Source organism: Vulpes vulpes, chromosome 15, assembly GCF_048418805.1.
Source record: "Vulpes vulpes isolate BD-2025 chromosome 15, VulVul3, whole genome shotgun sequence".
In the NCBI taxonomy this organism is placed as follows: Eukaryota; Metazoa; Chordata; class Mammalia; order Carnivora; family Canidae; genus Vulpes; species Vulpes vulpes.
The window spans coordinates 68,590,983-68,607,313 of NC_132794.1; the positions used below are offsets into that span (position 1 = coordinate 68,590,983).

At 38.1% G+C, this 16,331-nt stretch overlaps 2 protein-coding genes across 18 annotated transcripts in view; one reads left to right on the plus strand and one right to left on the minus strand.

The window, feature by feature from the left end:
• Positions 1-16,331, minus strand: part of CSNK1G1 (casein kinase 1 gamma 1) — a 176,671-nt gene that overhangs the window by 134,236 nt on the left and 26,104 nt on the right. The gene's annotated exons all lie outside the window — the stretch shown is intronic.
• Positions 2,259-2,715, plus strand: LOC112925549 (KRAB domain-containing protein 5-like). Its single transcript, XM_026006390.2, has one exon. It carries the CDS (start codon positions 2,277-2,279, stop codon positions 2,532-2,534), a length of 258 nt encoding a protein of 85 aa, XP_025862175.1. The 5' UTR covers positions 2,259-2,276; the 3' UTR covers positions 2,535-2,715.

Consider the following 16,331-nt stretch of genomic DNA (forward strand, 5'->3'; position numbering starts at 1 on the left):
AACCTATTGCATAAATTAGGGGTTATCTCTGTTTTCATCACCTTGATAAAGTTATCTTCATTACTTTTGTTTTTATTTTGTATTGTTGTTGTTGTTAATTCATTATTCTTTCAGTAGGGACCGTTAACGCGGAAGACTAATGGGTATAAACCTATAGTTGTAATGTCTTCTTTCCTGGAGAACTATTTACTTTGAACAAATGCTCAAATTTACCGTGAAGCTGGATAAAATCTGGTTTTACTCAAATTCTCATCCACTAGACTTTGAGCTGTGTGACTTGTTACTTCATGAAATTTATCACATTCAATTTTCTTGTCAAATTATCTATACTTTTCAAGAATTATTAAAATGCACCTAAGGATTTGACACCCATGATAATATTCAAAAGAAATGTACCAAAAAAAAAAATGTACCATCTTTTTTTTCCCCAAATATGTTTTGAGTGGCACTTTCAGAAAAAGCGGTCTCTTCAAGTGATTATTTTTAAAGATTTTATTTATTTATTCATGAGACAGAGAAAGAGGCAGAGACATAGGCAGAGGGAGAAGCAGGCTCCTCACAGGGAGCCTGTTACGGAACTTGATCCCCGGACCCCAGGATCACACCCTGAGCTGAAGGCAGATGCTCGACACCTAAGCCACCAGGTGTCCCTTCAAGTAATTACTTTAAGAAAGTAGTACTTATTTGGATTTTAAAATATTTTAAGTTTTTTTCAGTTAGCTTAATTTATCATGCTAATCTTTATTTATGTTACAGACATAAAACGTAACACCTTGGGCAGCCTGGGTGGCTCATCAGTTTGTGCCGCCTTTGGCCCAGGGCGTGATCCTGGAAACCTGGGATCGAGTCCTGCATCGGGCTCCCTGCATGGAGCCCGCTTCTCCCTCTGCCTCTCTCTCTCTCTCTCTATTGCTCATGAATAAATTAAAAAAAAATCTAAAAAAAAAAAAAAAAGACACAAACACTGATGCAAATATTGCAATGCTGAGAAGGACCAGATATCAAATGTAGTTGAGTCATGATCACTTCAAAGCTGTAAGATGCTGAAGTGAATAATGGGCATTTCATCTAAAACAACCACATCTCAATCCCTGCTGACTTCTACCCTGAAATAATATGGACCCAATGCTGTCTGTACTAACTCTTCAGGAGTCATTAGTCACTGAAATTTCAATAAAATCTCCCCATTTTTAGGGGCTCCTCTGTGGGTCAATTAAGCATCTGACTTCAGCTCAGGTCATGATCTCAGTGTCCCAGGTCTGTGTGGAGCTCCCTCGTGGAGCCCCGGAGTCCAGGCTCCATGTCAGGCTCCCCACTCAGCGGGGAGTCTGCATGTCCCTCTCCTTCTCAACCTGCCTCCTGCCTCCCCTACCCAGTCCTGCTCTCTTTCAAGTAAATAAAAAAAATCTTAAAAATATCTCCCATTTTTATACATTAGCAATTAATTTTTTAAAACTTTAAATAAAAAAAAATAAAATAAAATAAATAAAACTTTAAATAATGTCTGAAATCCCACTTGCAACCTCTGGTCTAAAGATGTTCAAGTGAAATACAGCTTTTTAAAGTCCTTAGCATAAACAATCTATGTTGCCAAAAACAAGGATGGGAACTCACAGAACAACAAAAAGTACCCTGTTTAAAATAAAAAGTACCTATTCACTCCAGCAATAAAAACAACTCTTATGAAAAGTGGAAGTCTGAAATAATAATGCTTTCTACCAAGAAGTTCAGAATATCATGGCTAGTACTGTTAACTAGATAAATTTAATTTGTTTTTTTTTTTTTATTTTTATTTATTTATGATAGTCACACAGAGAGAGAGAGAGAGGCAGAGACATAGGCAGAGGGAGAAGCAGGCTCCATGCACCGGGAGCCTGATGTGGGATTCGATCCCGGGTCTCCAAGATCGCGCCCTGGGCCAAAGGCAAGCGCCAAACCACTGCGCCACCCAGGGATCCCTATTCATTTGTTTCTTATTCAAGGGAATATTCCCATTTCTCATTTCAAATCCAAATGAGAGTAACTTAATGTATTATCCTAGGAAAATGAGCAGCATTTAAAATGAAAGATTATTCCACATTAGATAATGCAAGCATTTATATAACAGATGGGTTTATAAAGGAAAAAAGCCTATGATATATAAAATTACAAGGCCACAAGCTGAGAATGTAGCTGCTTCTGACACTGAGCTAGGTTATGGGCACAGACAATGCAAATTTCATTTAAAAGCATCTGGTCGGAGAGAGCAGCCAGAGGACCAGGTGAAGGGAGCAGAAATGGCACGGTCTCAGGGACTGCTGACATTCAGGGATGTGGCCATAGAATTCTCTCAGGAGGAGTGGGGATGCCTGAACCACACTCAGCGGGAACTGTACAGGGATGTGATGTTAGAGAACTATGGAAACCTTCTCTTCTTGGGCCTCATTGTGTCAAAGCCAGACCTGGTCTCCTTTTTGGAGCAAAAGAAGGAGCCTTGGAGCGTGAAGAGAAAGAAGAGAGTAACCATCCATCCAGGTGGAGGACAGATTTGTTAACTGTAGAGGAACACGGATATCGTCTTCTATGGCAAAGGTTCAGGAAGATATGCTCTCTGCACCTTCAAGATATTGGGGTTCCCTGTGCTCAGGGTCTCATCGATGTGACACAAACCCACTGCACATGCAGCATCCACATGTGTGAAATGGGGATTTGGAGCTGGCAAGTGAAATTAGCGTGATCAAGAAATTTGTTCTGTTTCATGTGTCATGAACCCTAAGATCCTTGGACTTGAATCTGAGAGTCCTCTGTCTTCTGCTAGTATTGGAAAATTGTTATAGGCAAGCTTGTTCCACTATAGAATATGTGGAACATGGAATTTTTATACTTCTTGGGATTATCCATGGGTTTATTTAAAAATGAAGTTGATGGGCACCTGGGTGGCTCAGTCACTGAGTCTCTGCCTTCGACTCAGGTTGTGATCCCAGGTTCTGGGATCAATGCCCAGCAGGGAGCCTGCTTCTCCCTCAGCCTTTCTCTTTGCCTCTCTCTGTGTGTCTCTCATGAATAAATGAACATAATCTTAAGAAATAAAAACATGAAATTGAAAAATAAATAAATAAATAAAAGCATCTGGTCAAAAACTTAATACTAATATTGGTAAAGTTTTCTTTTTTTTTTTTAAGATTTTATTTATTTATTTATGAGAGAGAGAGAGAGAGAGAGAGAGAGGCAGAGACACAGGCAGAGGGAGAAACAGGCTCCATGCAGGGAGCCCGACATGGGACTCGATCCTGGGTCTCCAGGATCATGCGCTGGGCTGAAGGCGGCGCTAAATCGCTGAGCCACACGGGCTGCCCGGTAAAGTTTTCTTATTAGGAAGTGATCATATCATTAAACTTCCCTTGAGCAAGCAAAGCAGCCAACAGAGAGGAAGGAGGGGACTAGAGTTGTAATGGTTATATACATAAAGTCTGAATTCTCTTCCTGTATTTCCCACTAACTTACTGATAAGCTACACAAGGCAGTACCAAATCTCACAAGAGTGCTTTCTAGGCTCTAATTAGATCTTATGTAACATGTCATTGTATTTGTATTCCTTTTTCTCAACTCAATTACCCTGAGAAGTAACTATCTTCCACCTTCTGAAAATCCTTATTCTAGAACATATTTTTCTTCTCTCATGGAACATAAAGGATTATAACAGGAAGGTTTCCATATTCAGCTTTCTCTTTCTTAGTTTTATGCGTGAACTCGGTACATCTGACCATCTGATTCTTTCTCCCAGAGGTGCTGAGCTAAGCCTTTTTCATCTCAGATACATACTATATATACTCTTACTTGATACTTGCAAACCAATATTTATTTCGTGTTTTTATTTTTTAAAAATTGTTGTCAATTGTAATGGTACAATGGCTACAGTCCTTTTTTTTTTAAGATTTTATTTTTATTTGAGAGAGAAATAGCAAAAGAGAGCATGAGTTGTGGGGAGAAGCAAAGGGAGAAGGACAAGCAGGCTACCTGCTGATCATGGAACCCAACATGCAGCTCGATCTTGGGACCCTGGGATCATAACCGGGGCCAAAGGCAGACACTTAACTGACTGAGCCACCCAGGTGCCCTGCAAAGTAAGGTTTAAAACTCACTCTAAAATATGATAGGAATATAAAAAGCATTTCACATTATTTTCACATTATTTCACTATAATCTTCCACTTGCTTTTGTCATGAATGAGTCTTCATTTTTCACTGTTATCTATTGGTAACGTGAAGGGCTGCTGTTAAAAATCTGACAGCATAGGGGCGCTTGGGTGGCTTGGCGGTTGATCGGCTGCCTTCGGCTCGGGGTCTGATCCTGGAGACCTGGGATCAAGTCCCACATCAGGCTCCCTGCATGGAGCCTGCTTCTCCCTCTGCCTGTGTCTGCCTCTCTCTCTCTCTCTCTGTCTCTCATGAATAAATAAATAAATCTTTAAAAAAAAAATCTGACAGCATTATAAATACAAACACTGCTCTTTTTTATCTAACTTTTGTCCAGTTTCAAATAACTATTTGTTAATCATTGGCTAAACATATAGGCAACTTCACTCATCTGATTAGAATGTTTATTTTTTTTTTTTTGATTAGAATGTTTAAAGTTTTATTTATCCCCCTTTCCTTCAAAAGGCCATTATCTGCTTATTCTCTCATTTCGTAGCTTACTTGGTAATGCAAAGGGAGTAATTTCTTTCTATATTTTTTAAGGTTTTATTTATTTATTTATTTTTTGAGAGAGAAAGAGCACTAGAGAAACAGCATTAGTGAGGGGTGGGGGGTGGAGAAGCAGACTCCCCACTGAGCAGGAGCCCCAATGCTGCTGCGAGGCTCCTTCCTAGGACCCTAGGATCATGACCTGAGCCAAAGGCAGATGCTTAACCAAATGAGCCACCCAGGTGTCCCCTTTTTATATTCTTTTTTTTTTTTTTTTTTTTTTTTTTTATGATAGTCACAGAGAGAGAGAGAGAGAGGCAGAGACACAGGCAGAGGGAGAAGCAGGCTCCATGCACTGGGAGCCCGATGTGGGATTCGATCCCGGGTCTCCAGGATCGCGCCCCGGGCCAAAGGCACGCGCCGAACCGCTGCGCCACCCAGGGATCCCCCCTTTTTATATTCTTAATACAAAGAATCTTTCTCAGATTTTTATTAATCTCTGCATACACTTTATAGGACATAATGAAAAACCTGACACAGTTCACATCTCTCACACTACAGAACAGGAACAACCATAATATCTAAAACTTATTGGGGGCAGCCCTGGTGGCCAGTGGTTTAGCGCCGCCTTCAGCCTCGGGTGTGATCCTGGGGACCAGGGATCGAGTCCTGTGTCGGGCTCCCTGGGTAGAGCCTGCTTCCCCCTCTGCCTCTGCCTCTCTCGCGCGCGCGCTCTCTCTCTCTCTCAGTGCCTGTCACGAATAAATAAAATCTTAAAAATAAATAAATAAATAAAAAATAAAACTTATTGGGCCCTTATGTGCCAGTGCTTTTTAAGAGATTTAAATATATTAATTCATTAAATCCTTCTAGAACCCAATCAGACGGTAATATTTTTACTATCATCCTCATTTTACAGATGAGGAAACCAAGTAAAGTACCAAGATTCATAAAACTAGGAAGCAATGGAGCCTGCATACTTGGCAGCCTGACTCAGAAGTCCTTTATAAACACTATACTGATTATACAAACTTATAGGAAGAGAGGTATATGGTTGTCCTAAGACAGCATACTCTTGTAGCTTGAGATTAAAATGAACCCCAACCAACTTCTTCAGTGGTTAAGATTCATCACTGCACAAAAATACACAGATTATCACAAGAAAGTGTAGAATTTTAGGGAATAAGAATACTACATTCCAAGTTTTCTCAAGAATATGCTGAACATATAAGGTAAAATGTATTATTTATTATACAGTCCAATGTTCTAGAATGTGTTAGGTAGGGTACATTTTGAACACATAAAAGTATCTTAACCATAGGAACTTAAAAATTTAGTACAGAACTCTTGGTCCTTTCAATTTTTGTGATATCTGGAACAGTGGACACTTTTCCCTGTAATCGTCCTCTACAGCTAAGCTGTAATAAAATAAAAGTATTTATTTTAAGGAGAATAGAACAACATGAATTCAAGTGGTCTTCAATGATATTTTAACTTCATTGGGATATGGTTATAGTTACATTATACCACTCAGAGGCAGGATAATAAGCTTCTATTTGAATCCTATAAATATATATGATCAGCTTTTAAACTTCATATTTCATTATTTTCAGTAAAGGTAAGTGAATTCCATTAATTAGCAGAGGTCAAAGTGAGGAGTTAAGGTTAGGAGACAATTCACTTTTTTTTTTTAAGATTTTATTTATTCATGAGAGACACACACAGAGAGAGAGAGGCAGAGACACAGGCAGAGGGAGAAGCAGGCTCCATGCAAGGAGCCCGACATGGGACTCGATCTGGGGTCCCCAGGATCACGCTCTGGGCTGAAGGCAGGAGTACTAAACCGCTGAGCCACCCGGGCTGCCCGACATTTTGGGTTTTAACTCAAACTGCCAGGGCAACTGCCTTTTCTAGCTCATACATATTGTCATTCATCTGCTAGCTCACTTTGTTGGTGTGTTTGTCACCTATTCCTGCAGTGACTCCGTCTTCCCTTGAATCCACCTTCAGCTTTTCCTACTCCTGGACGAAGTGCATGCTTAGCTCCTGGAGTTAAGAAGGCCCAAGTTCTTCTGCAGTTTTTCTTACATCAGCAAGCTTGAAAGTAGTGGCAACTGATAGCACCTCAGTCTGTCTTAGTTGGTTCTAGCTTGTACTCATGGCTTCCAATTTTCCACTTTCTCTTATCAACTACCTGCCTATGAACTGCAACTCTAACAAGAGTCAAAACCTTACTGACTGTAACCAGTTCCCACAATTGCATAGTCAAATCCATTAACAATATACATATATACCCTAGTGATCCTGCTTTCAGATTGAACTTGATAACAATGAATCAAGGAAGAACCACTTTTTTTTTTTTAAGATTTTATTTAAAATCTGGCCTAGTTCCTATTTTATCCCTATTAAATCCATTGCAAGTAGTTCATTTCTCATTTCACTATCTTTATTCCTGTACCCTTTTGTTCTAACCAAGACATGAAATAGCAGAAAGACAAAAGGAAACGTTCCAAATTCAGGTGAATTTGGAGTGTATTTTGCCAGTATATTTCTGAATATACAATACAGAATTTTAACACTGTGCTACACATAGTATTGGATAAATTCACATAACCATTTCTTCCTATACAACACAATTAAAATACGAATGCCAAGAGCCCATTTATTAACAAGTATTAATTGACTGCTTTCTATTACCAGGTACTAAGATAGACACTGAATAAACACAAAACATAACTTTTAATGGCTTTAAGAAATATGACAAGGGCTCTTACAGATGTGCAAAAGGCAGTATAGTATAAGGAAGCAAAGACAAGGAATATCTAACAATTTACTGGTTAAAAATACTTCCAAGAGTGAGATTTAAATCAGGGGCAGGGGGAGAGGGGGACTAAGGGTTCCTGATAAAAGTATAAGAAGGGAGAGAAAAGGCATTGTGGGGGGGGGGGGGAATACACATACACACACACACACACACACACACACACACACACGGGAATGGAGCCAAAAAAAAAAAAATGCAGTCTCTAATACAGCTGTTCTCAAAGCATGATCCCTGGGTCAGGAGCATGAACATCACCTGGGAATTTGTTAAAAATAGAAATTCTAGGGTCCTAGCCCAGATCCATTAAATCAGAAACTCTGGAGGTGGGGCCCAGCAATCTGTGCTTTAACAAATCCTCCAGATGACTCTGATATACACTAAAGTTTCAGAACCACTCATCTAGTCTGATCAGAGAATGTAATTATGTTATTAAGATTAAAGCAAAGAAAGCTCCCAACCGTTAGAGACCACACTACATTAGGCATTGTATGCTAGCGTTAAGTCCTGAGAAGCCACTGACAGATCCCAATCACTGAGGCTCTTTTCTTCTTATCACTGCCTGAAACAACTAGAAAATATACATTCTTTTCAAGCTCTCATGGGATATTTATGAAATATGACTATGCGCTAAGCCCAAGAGCCACCAAGATTTACCCACAAAATTTGATGTTGCATTTTCATTATTACTGAATTTTTAGTATTCCACAATTTCCATAACTTCTGCAACTTCAGTTATTTAGAAGTGTATTTATAAATTTTCAAGCATTTTTTAAAGTTACTTTTAAAAACTGAGTCCTAATTTAGCCTGCATTGTCATCAGAGAAAGTGGTCTGAATGGCACATACTATTTGAAATTTGTTGAGATTTTCAGGGGGCACTTTTTAAGGTTAAGTAATTGTTGCATTATCTGAAAATTTTAATTCCAAGTACTATATATGCACACAGTAGCAATTCTAAGACTCTTTAAAATTTGAATACAATGAAAAAAAATTTGAATACAATGTTCTATGTTCACCTAGTAGTTCAAGCTTGTTTACTGCATCATTCAAGTCTTCTATCTCCTTACTAAATTTTTTGTTTTCTGTGGTAAAAACTATTATGATGATAAATTTGTATATTTATCCTTGTAATCATCATTTTTGGTTTATGTATTTTTAACCTGTGTTACATAGTATAAAGTTACAATCCCAGTAACTTCTGGTAAACACAGCCTTTATACAGTATGGCAGAGACTGCTGGCCACTTCTATCAATACTGAATCTCTCTTCTTTCCTCAGTAAGTCCAAATTTATTCTAGGTAGCAATATGCTCACCTAAAATACATTTCATAACAGTCTTATAGTGAAGGGCTAAGTGCAACTTCCATGAACTACATTAAGAGATGGCCTAATAGCTTGCATGGGCTCCATACCCATCCCCCATCCTTTCTTCTACGTGGAATCTGCAAGGGTTGGTGCCGGAAGCAGCCATCTTGGACCACAAGGTTAACCACAGGCTAAGAGATGGTGGTACAGAAAACACTTAGAGAAGTATTCTGAGACCTTAATGATAAAATGAAACCTTGATGATCAGCCCTAGAAATGTCAACTTCTAGACTATTTTATGAGGGGGAAAAATAAATACCTGCCTTCTTTAAGCCACTCATCTGTGTCTACCTAGCAGCAAAAACAAATTCTCATCTTATTTATTTATTTATTTATTTATTTATTTATTTATTTATTTATTTATTTATGATAGTCACAGAGAGAGAGAGAGAGGGGCAGAGACACAGGCAGAGGGAGAAGCAGGCTCCATGCACCGGGAGCCAGATGTGGGATTCGATCCCGGGTCTCCAGGATCGCGCCCTAGGCCAAAGGCAGGCGCTAAACCGCTGCGCCACCCAGGGGTCCCCCAAATTCTCATCTTAAAGACTGATTCTGTTTAGCAGTGCTCCCTTGCCTTAAGTAATTATATTAATATAATTCAATTTCTTTTGGCTATTACTTTGCCAGGTATAAAATTTACAATCCTTTTACCTTCCATTTGCCCCTGTCCCAATATTTTAATCTCTTAAAAACTACATGTTGGTTTTGGCTTCTACATATAGTAATCTGATCACCTTTGTCTTTTACCTAGAGCATCTGATCTATTTGGCCTTGTTTCTACCATATTATTTCTACCATATTTTTGTCCTACCCTTTTGTTTCTTTCTCCTTTTCCCCCCCACATTATTTGAGGTTCCCCTCTCCCACTCCATTTGCTTTCTAGTTCAACTTTTATTTTTTCAAGGACTGCTCTGGTAATTTTTAAATGCACATATAATTTAAAGTTATAGGCCTCTTATCCTCTCATCTGTCTACATGTAGAATGCTGATTATATACTATGTTAGTTTTTTTACTGCTGCTATAACAAATTATGACAAACTTAGTGGCTTGGAACAACACTTTTGGAGGTCAGAAGTCCAAATTGGGTCTCACTAGGGTAAACTCTAGGTAGGTGTTGACAGGGCTGCATTCCTTGTGGGGGTTCTAAGGAAGAATCTGTTGTCATTTTCAACCTCTAGACACCACCTGTATTCCTTGGCTCATAGCTCCTTCTTCCACTTTCAAAGCAAAGGACATACATAGCATCTTCAAATCTCTCTCTGGCTCTCCTGCCTACTATTTTTCCTTATAAGGACTCTTGTGATTACAATGGACTCACTGCATAATCCAGGATAATATCCCTGTCTCAAAATCCTTAGTTTAATCACATCTGCAGAGTCTCTTCTGCCATGGAAAGTAACATATTCACAGGTTCTAGGAATTAGGATCAGGATCTTTGGGTGGCTGTTACTCTGCTTGCCACAAATGTACATGGAGTTTTTCTGTCCCTCTTATCTTAATTTTATTGATATTTTCTTTTTTCCTCCCTGCATAACATTCCTAATTGTTTCTTCATTTCTGTTTTCTACCTCACTAATTTCCTTTTCAATCCAATAAGCTATTAAGCCTACCTTTGAATTTAGCATTTTAATTACTATATATATTTTCATTTCTGGGTTCTAATTATTTTAGACAATCCTTTGTTCCTGAGTCATAATTTCAATTCTCCCATTTGTTTCTTCAGATACTTTAAGCATATTTATTTTTAAATTAAGTGTCTAGTAATGACAATACTCGAAGTCTCTGTGGGTCTGATTTAGGTATTTTGTTTTGCTCACAGTGACCTATTTCTTCATGTGCTTTGTGTAAGGGAGCTTCTACTCTCTAGAATATTATCTTTGGTAATTCTTGAAAGCTTTGAGAAGATATTCCTTCAGAAAGAATTTGGAATCATTTCTCTCTTTGCCTGGGCACAAAACCAACCTATAACCACTCAAAACAAGTCTCAGCTTCGAGATTTTTTGACGTTACACAGGTAGTGGGGTTCCAAACCTCTATGAGGGCATGTTTCTAATTATAAACACTCAAGGGAAACTTTTTTCTCCCTCTATTTACAGCCAAAACTAAGAAGGATAAGTTTTCTGACTGTCCCTCTTTGCTAGGCTGGTTTTATTCTGCTTCTCCCTTTCCACATGGAGATGGATTTTTGTGGATTCCCATTTTTAGAAGGTGGATCTCTGGCCTAACTTACTATAATGCATGGCTTCTATGATTTGTCTCCTGAGTCTCATGTGTACCTCTTAAAAACTGAAAATATAAGTCATCTGGAACTAGTAGATGCCTTCAGGACAGCAGTCATCAGATGCTTCTGAATTTAGGCTCTCTTTTTATTTTTTGTTTTGCTTTTAAATCTTTTTTGCTAGACCAGCCATGACTTTTTAAAGTGAGTTGTTGTTTTTCTAAAATCCATCATTTTTAAGTGTTTAATAGTAGGAAGATTTTTTTTTTTCTTTGAAAGATAGTATTCCTTGAGTGGGGGGAATATAGTCTCCCTTATCACTGGAAATAAAGTAAACGTAACATCCACTCTAAACTGATAACAAATGTAAGACTATTTACACCAGTGGTTCTGAAATTATACCTTCCTTTTATATTTCATATCCTTATTCTTCTTCACCCCTTCAAAGTTCCTTCCTAAGTAAGGGGTGTCCTTTATCAGATAACTGTAGAAAAGTATTACCTTCCAGTCTTTTTTTTTTTTTTTTTTTTTTAAAGATTTTATGTAGGGCAGCCCCGGTGGCTGAGTGGTTTAGTGCCGCCTTCAGTCTAGGGCATGATCCTGGAGACCCAGGATCGAGTCCCGTGTTAGGCTTCCTGCATGGAGCCTGCCCACCCTCTCTCTGTGTGTCTCTCATGAGTGAATGAAATCTTTAAGCAAATACATAAAATTTATTTTATGTATAAACACATTTAAAAATTATTGTATTTTACTGTATTTTATATATTTTATTTTATCTTTATTTTATGTATTTATCTGAGAGAAAGAAAGGGAGAGAGTGAGCATGGGGGGAGGAGCAGAAGGAAAAGCAAGTAGACTCCCTACTGAACAGGGAGCCTGATGCAGGGCTTGATCCTAGGACCCTGGGATCATGACCTGAGCTGAAGGCAGCTGCTTAACTGCCTCAGCCATGCAGGTGCCCCTACCTTCCGGTCTTTACAATCCATTTCTTTTTTTCCTATTTTTTAAAAGATTTATTTATTTGAGAGAGAGGAAAAAAAAAAAAAAAAAAACATGTGCACCCATGCATGAATGAACAGGGGAAGGGACAGAGGGAGAGAATATCCAAGCAGACTCCCACTGAGTGGGGAGCCCAAAGTGGGGCTCAATCTCAAGAGCCATGAGATCAGTACTTGTGCCAAATCCACAAATCAGATGCTTAACTAAGTCACCCAAGCTTTCCCTACCATCCAATTCTAAGACCCCTAAAACTTCCACACTATCTCTAATTTTTATTTTTATTTATTTTTTATTTTTTTATTTTTTATCTCTGATTTTTAAAACATGGCTTTATAGGAGCTCCAAACTGGCTCATTCAGAAAAGTATGTGACTCTTGATCTCAGGTTTGTGAGTTTGAGTCCCACACTGGGCAGATAAATTATTTAAATAAATAAAACTTTATTAAAAAATTATTTTTTTAAAGATTTATTTATTATTTATTTATGATAGACATAGAGAGAGAGAGGCAGAGACACAGAAGGGAGAAGCAGGCTCCATGCAGGGAGCCCGATGTGGGACTCAATCCCAGGACTCCAGGATCACATCCTGGGCCAAAGGCAGGCGCTAAACCGCTGAGCCACCCAGGGATCCTCTAAAAAAAATTTTAAATATAGCTTTATAGATTATACAGGGCAGCCTGAGTGGCTCAGCGGTTTAGCACCACCTTCAGTCCAGGGTGTGATCCTGGAGACCCAGGATCGAGTCCCACGTCCAGCTCCCTGCATGGAGCCTGTTTCCCCCTCTGCCTGTGTTTCTGCCCCTCTCTCTCTCTCTCTGTCTCTCATGAATAAATAAATAAAAATCTTAAGAAAAAAATTTGGTTATATTACCAAATAATACAATTAAGTACAGCATACTTACAAACACAAGAATAGAAAATAAAAATGATTTCTGTGTTAAAATCATAAAGTTCTGGGATGCCTGGGTGGCTCAGCAGTTTAGCGCCTGCCTTAGGCCCAAGGCATGATCCTGGAGTCCCAAGATTGAGTCCCACATTGGGCAACCTGCATGGAGACTGCTTCTCCCTCTGCCTGTGTCTCTGCCTCTCTCTCTGTGTCTCTCATGAATAAATAAGTAAAATCTTTAAAAAAAAAAAAATCAAAGTTCTCAATGTCTTTTCATTTTTAAATTTTTTTTCATTGCATTACTTATGCAATAAAGTGAATACCACCACCATTTTAAACTAATTAGCTCCCCTTTTCTACACTTGGTAGAAAAATTATTCATATAAATATGCTATGTAACTAAACCCTATCAGCCATTCTGTCACGTAATTGTTTCAGGATGTTGGTAAATTTCTGTAGGCAGCCAAACTTAAGCAAGAGTTACCATAGTCTGTCAAGCAGCACTTTTTTTTTTTTTCTTTTCAAAGCTATAGAATGACATCTCACTTTGTGGCTGTCAGATCATCCAGAAGTGTACTTTATGGTCAAAGCCAACACAGCCCCAATATTATAAGCCACCAATGAAGGGAACCAAGCTGAAATCACTAAGTGGTAAATGACTATTTCAGTGCATCTTCTCTGTAAAGAAGAAGTTAGATGGCTTCACAACTCAAAGGTGAGGAAAACACAGACTCACAAAAGGGTCCAATTTTAAACAATGCACAGACTCTAGGCAAACAGTAATCTTTGACAATGCCTCAATTTCTTTATTGCTAAAATAAAAATGACCACCACAGAAAAAAAACAACAAAACTGATCAGAGATGAAGGAACCTGGCAGGCACATGGTGGAACAGGCTTGAGTTCAAGCCTCACGTTGGGTGTAGAGCTTAGTCAAAAATAATTTTTTAAATAATAAAATAAAAAACTGATCACAGATGTGGGACAACCCACAAAGAGGGCTCTTTTCCTTTCATCCCTATTCTTCCTGTAAACACCTTCAAAGAAGTAGGAGGTAAGTAGTTAAGGTAAGAAAAATTAGTAGACAAAAGACAACCATAACTTCTCCTCATATCCACATAGAGGGCCAAGAAGTTTGTCCTGTTCTTCTTGTGCCTCCATACCAAACAACAAAATCCTGAAAAGAACTTGAATTTGTTTTGGCTTGTTTGACAGTTTATAGCTATTGTAGTAGATCCGGAAATTTCTCTTCTTCCCATGACTCCATACTGAATTCACAAGAATCCACTCTTCTGAGAGGGTCTATCTGCAGTAGTAACGGTCTCTGACTGGGAAAACCCTCAATTGAAAGAAAACCCAGTGAAAATACTAAAAAGATGACGTTTGAGAGAAGCAGAGGAGGAAATGCCTCCCAATCAACTCAAAAGAGAAAAAGTGCTGCTGTGGTTTCAGTACCATTACACTAAAGAGACCTTAAAATGGGTTTCACTTTGAAATATTAAAAGCAAAGAGCATGAAGGGTGTTTCTTTAGAGCCAAGAAAGAAAGGCAAAATGGGGAGGAAAAAAAAAAAAGGGGAAGAACAATCGGTAGGCTCACTACAAAGAAGCAAAGAAACAACAACAAAAAACCCACCTAAAAATCCATATTTTAGCATTGTCTTGTAAAGCATTAATTAAAACCAACTCTTCTCTAGTAGCTTGCTCAGAAGTCAGATATATCCACGCCCACAGGATTCCCATGAGTTGGGCCAAATTCAATTATCAAGACAATGTAGTAAAACACATAATTTTGTACATTTGGCTGCATAAAAGTCCACCTCTAAAACAATACTTTATAATTTTAGAACATAAAAAAATGCCGTTACTCCAAAGCTAATGGAGTTTCACTTGCCCCTTCTCCTTTTACCACCTGTGAATAATCATAAATCGTTTTAATCAGTTACATAAAATTCTAAAGGATAATATATGATATTTATAAAATTTGTAGGGTAGAGTGGCTCAGTGGTTGAGTGTCTGACTTTAGCTCAGGGCGTAATCCCGGGATCCTGGGATCAAGTCCTGTATCGGGCCCTGCCGGGAGCCTGCTTCTCCCTCTGCCTGTGTCTCTGCCTCTCTCTGTGTCTCTCATGAATAAATAAATAAAATCTTTTTTAAAAAATCTGTAGGGTAAATGTGACATTAAAACAAAAAATGAAAAATTTCCTTTTAATGAATATTCCAAGATTAAATTAACATACTTTCAGATTGTTTCCTCTTCCCAACTATCATTCATACCTACCCTAATCTTTCTAACTGTCCTGTAATCAGATCTTGTCCCACCTTCTAATCTATTCATGCCTCTACCAACCACAATTCTGTCTAACCAAGTACTTCTAAAATATATATTTATATATGTCAAACTGTGTGCATAGATGTAAATATCTTTAAGTATAATAATCCCTCATTAGGCTACTCATTAGGAAATGATGTCTTCAATCGACGAATTTGCTAGAAAACTGAAGTTTAAAAAAAAAACTGAAGTTTATCCTTTTAAATCTTAAAACTAAGTTTAGACATATATACTTTACAATTAAATAGAAGCCACTGCAAAAATAACTTAACCAATGGTCCTAGCCAATTGAAAAAGAAGTAAGATATAAATATTGGAAAGGAAGGGGAAAAAGGGGAAGAGAATAATTTTAGAGCATATTCTCACACATGGACTCTTAGGCAACCAAACACATGACATTATGTGAATTTAATCTTTCTATGACTAAGAACCACCATTGTATTCTTCTGTGAATATTATGTCATCCAGCACTAATGAAGTGTATAAGGCCAAATGCTGTTACTATATAAAATGGCCCCAGATACACTAAGCTAAATTTTAAGACTATATATTTTTCTTTTTGTATCAAAAGTCACTTCCTCCAGTTGGTGTGTTCAGCTCTAGTAGCACCTTTAATTTGCTATGAGCTATAACCAAATCTATTAGTAACGTTAGGTGACTTAGTAAAGTTAGGCAAGTATGCTCCTAGAAGCTTCAAAAGTATACTCTGAAGAAAAACACTTCAGTTTTAGGACTCAGTCTTTTAAAATACAGACTTCCTAGTCTCTACTCAAGTTCTCAGTTGTGCATATATGATATTCCTAGGAAAATAAAACTATAAGAGTTTCTATGGCTATAAAACTGTGATTGGATATGGGCACCTGCCTAGCTCAGTCAGTGGAGCATCTGACTCTTGATCTTGGAGTCCTGAGTTGGAGCCCCCACATTAGGTGTAGAGATTCATTGTAAAACATTTAACTCCCCCCCAAAAAAATAAATAAAAATTTAAAATTTAAAATAGGGGCACTTGGGTGGCTCAGTCAGTTAAGTGGCTGCCTTTAGCTCAGG

What these genes read in the sequence shown, in the direction of transcription:
- LOC112925549 (XM_026006390.2), top strand. Translation starts at nt 2,277, where the DNA reads ATGGCACGGTCTCAGGGACTGCTGACATTCAGGGATGTGGCCATAGAA.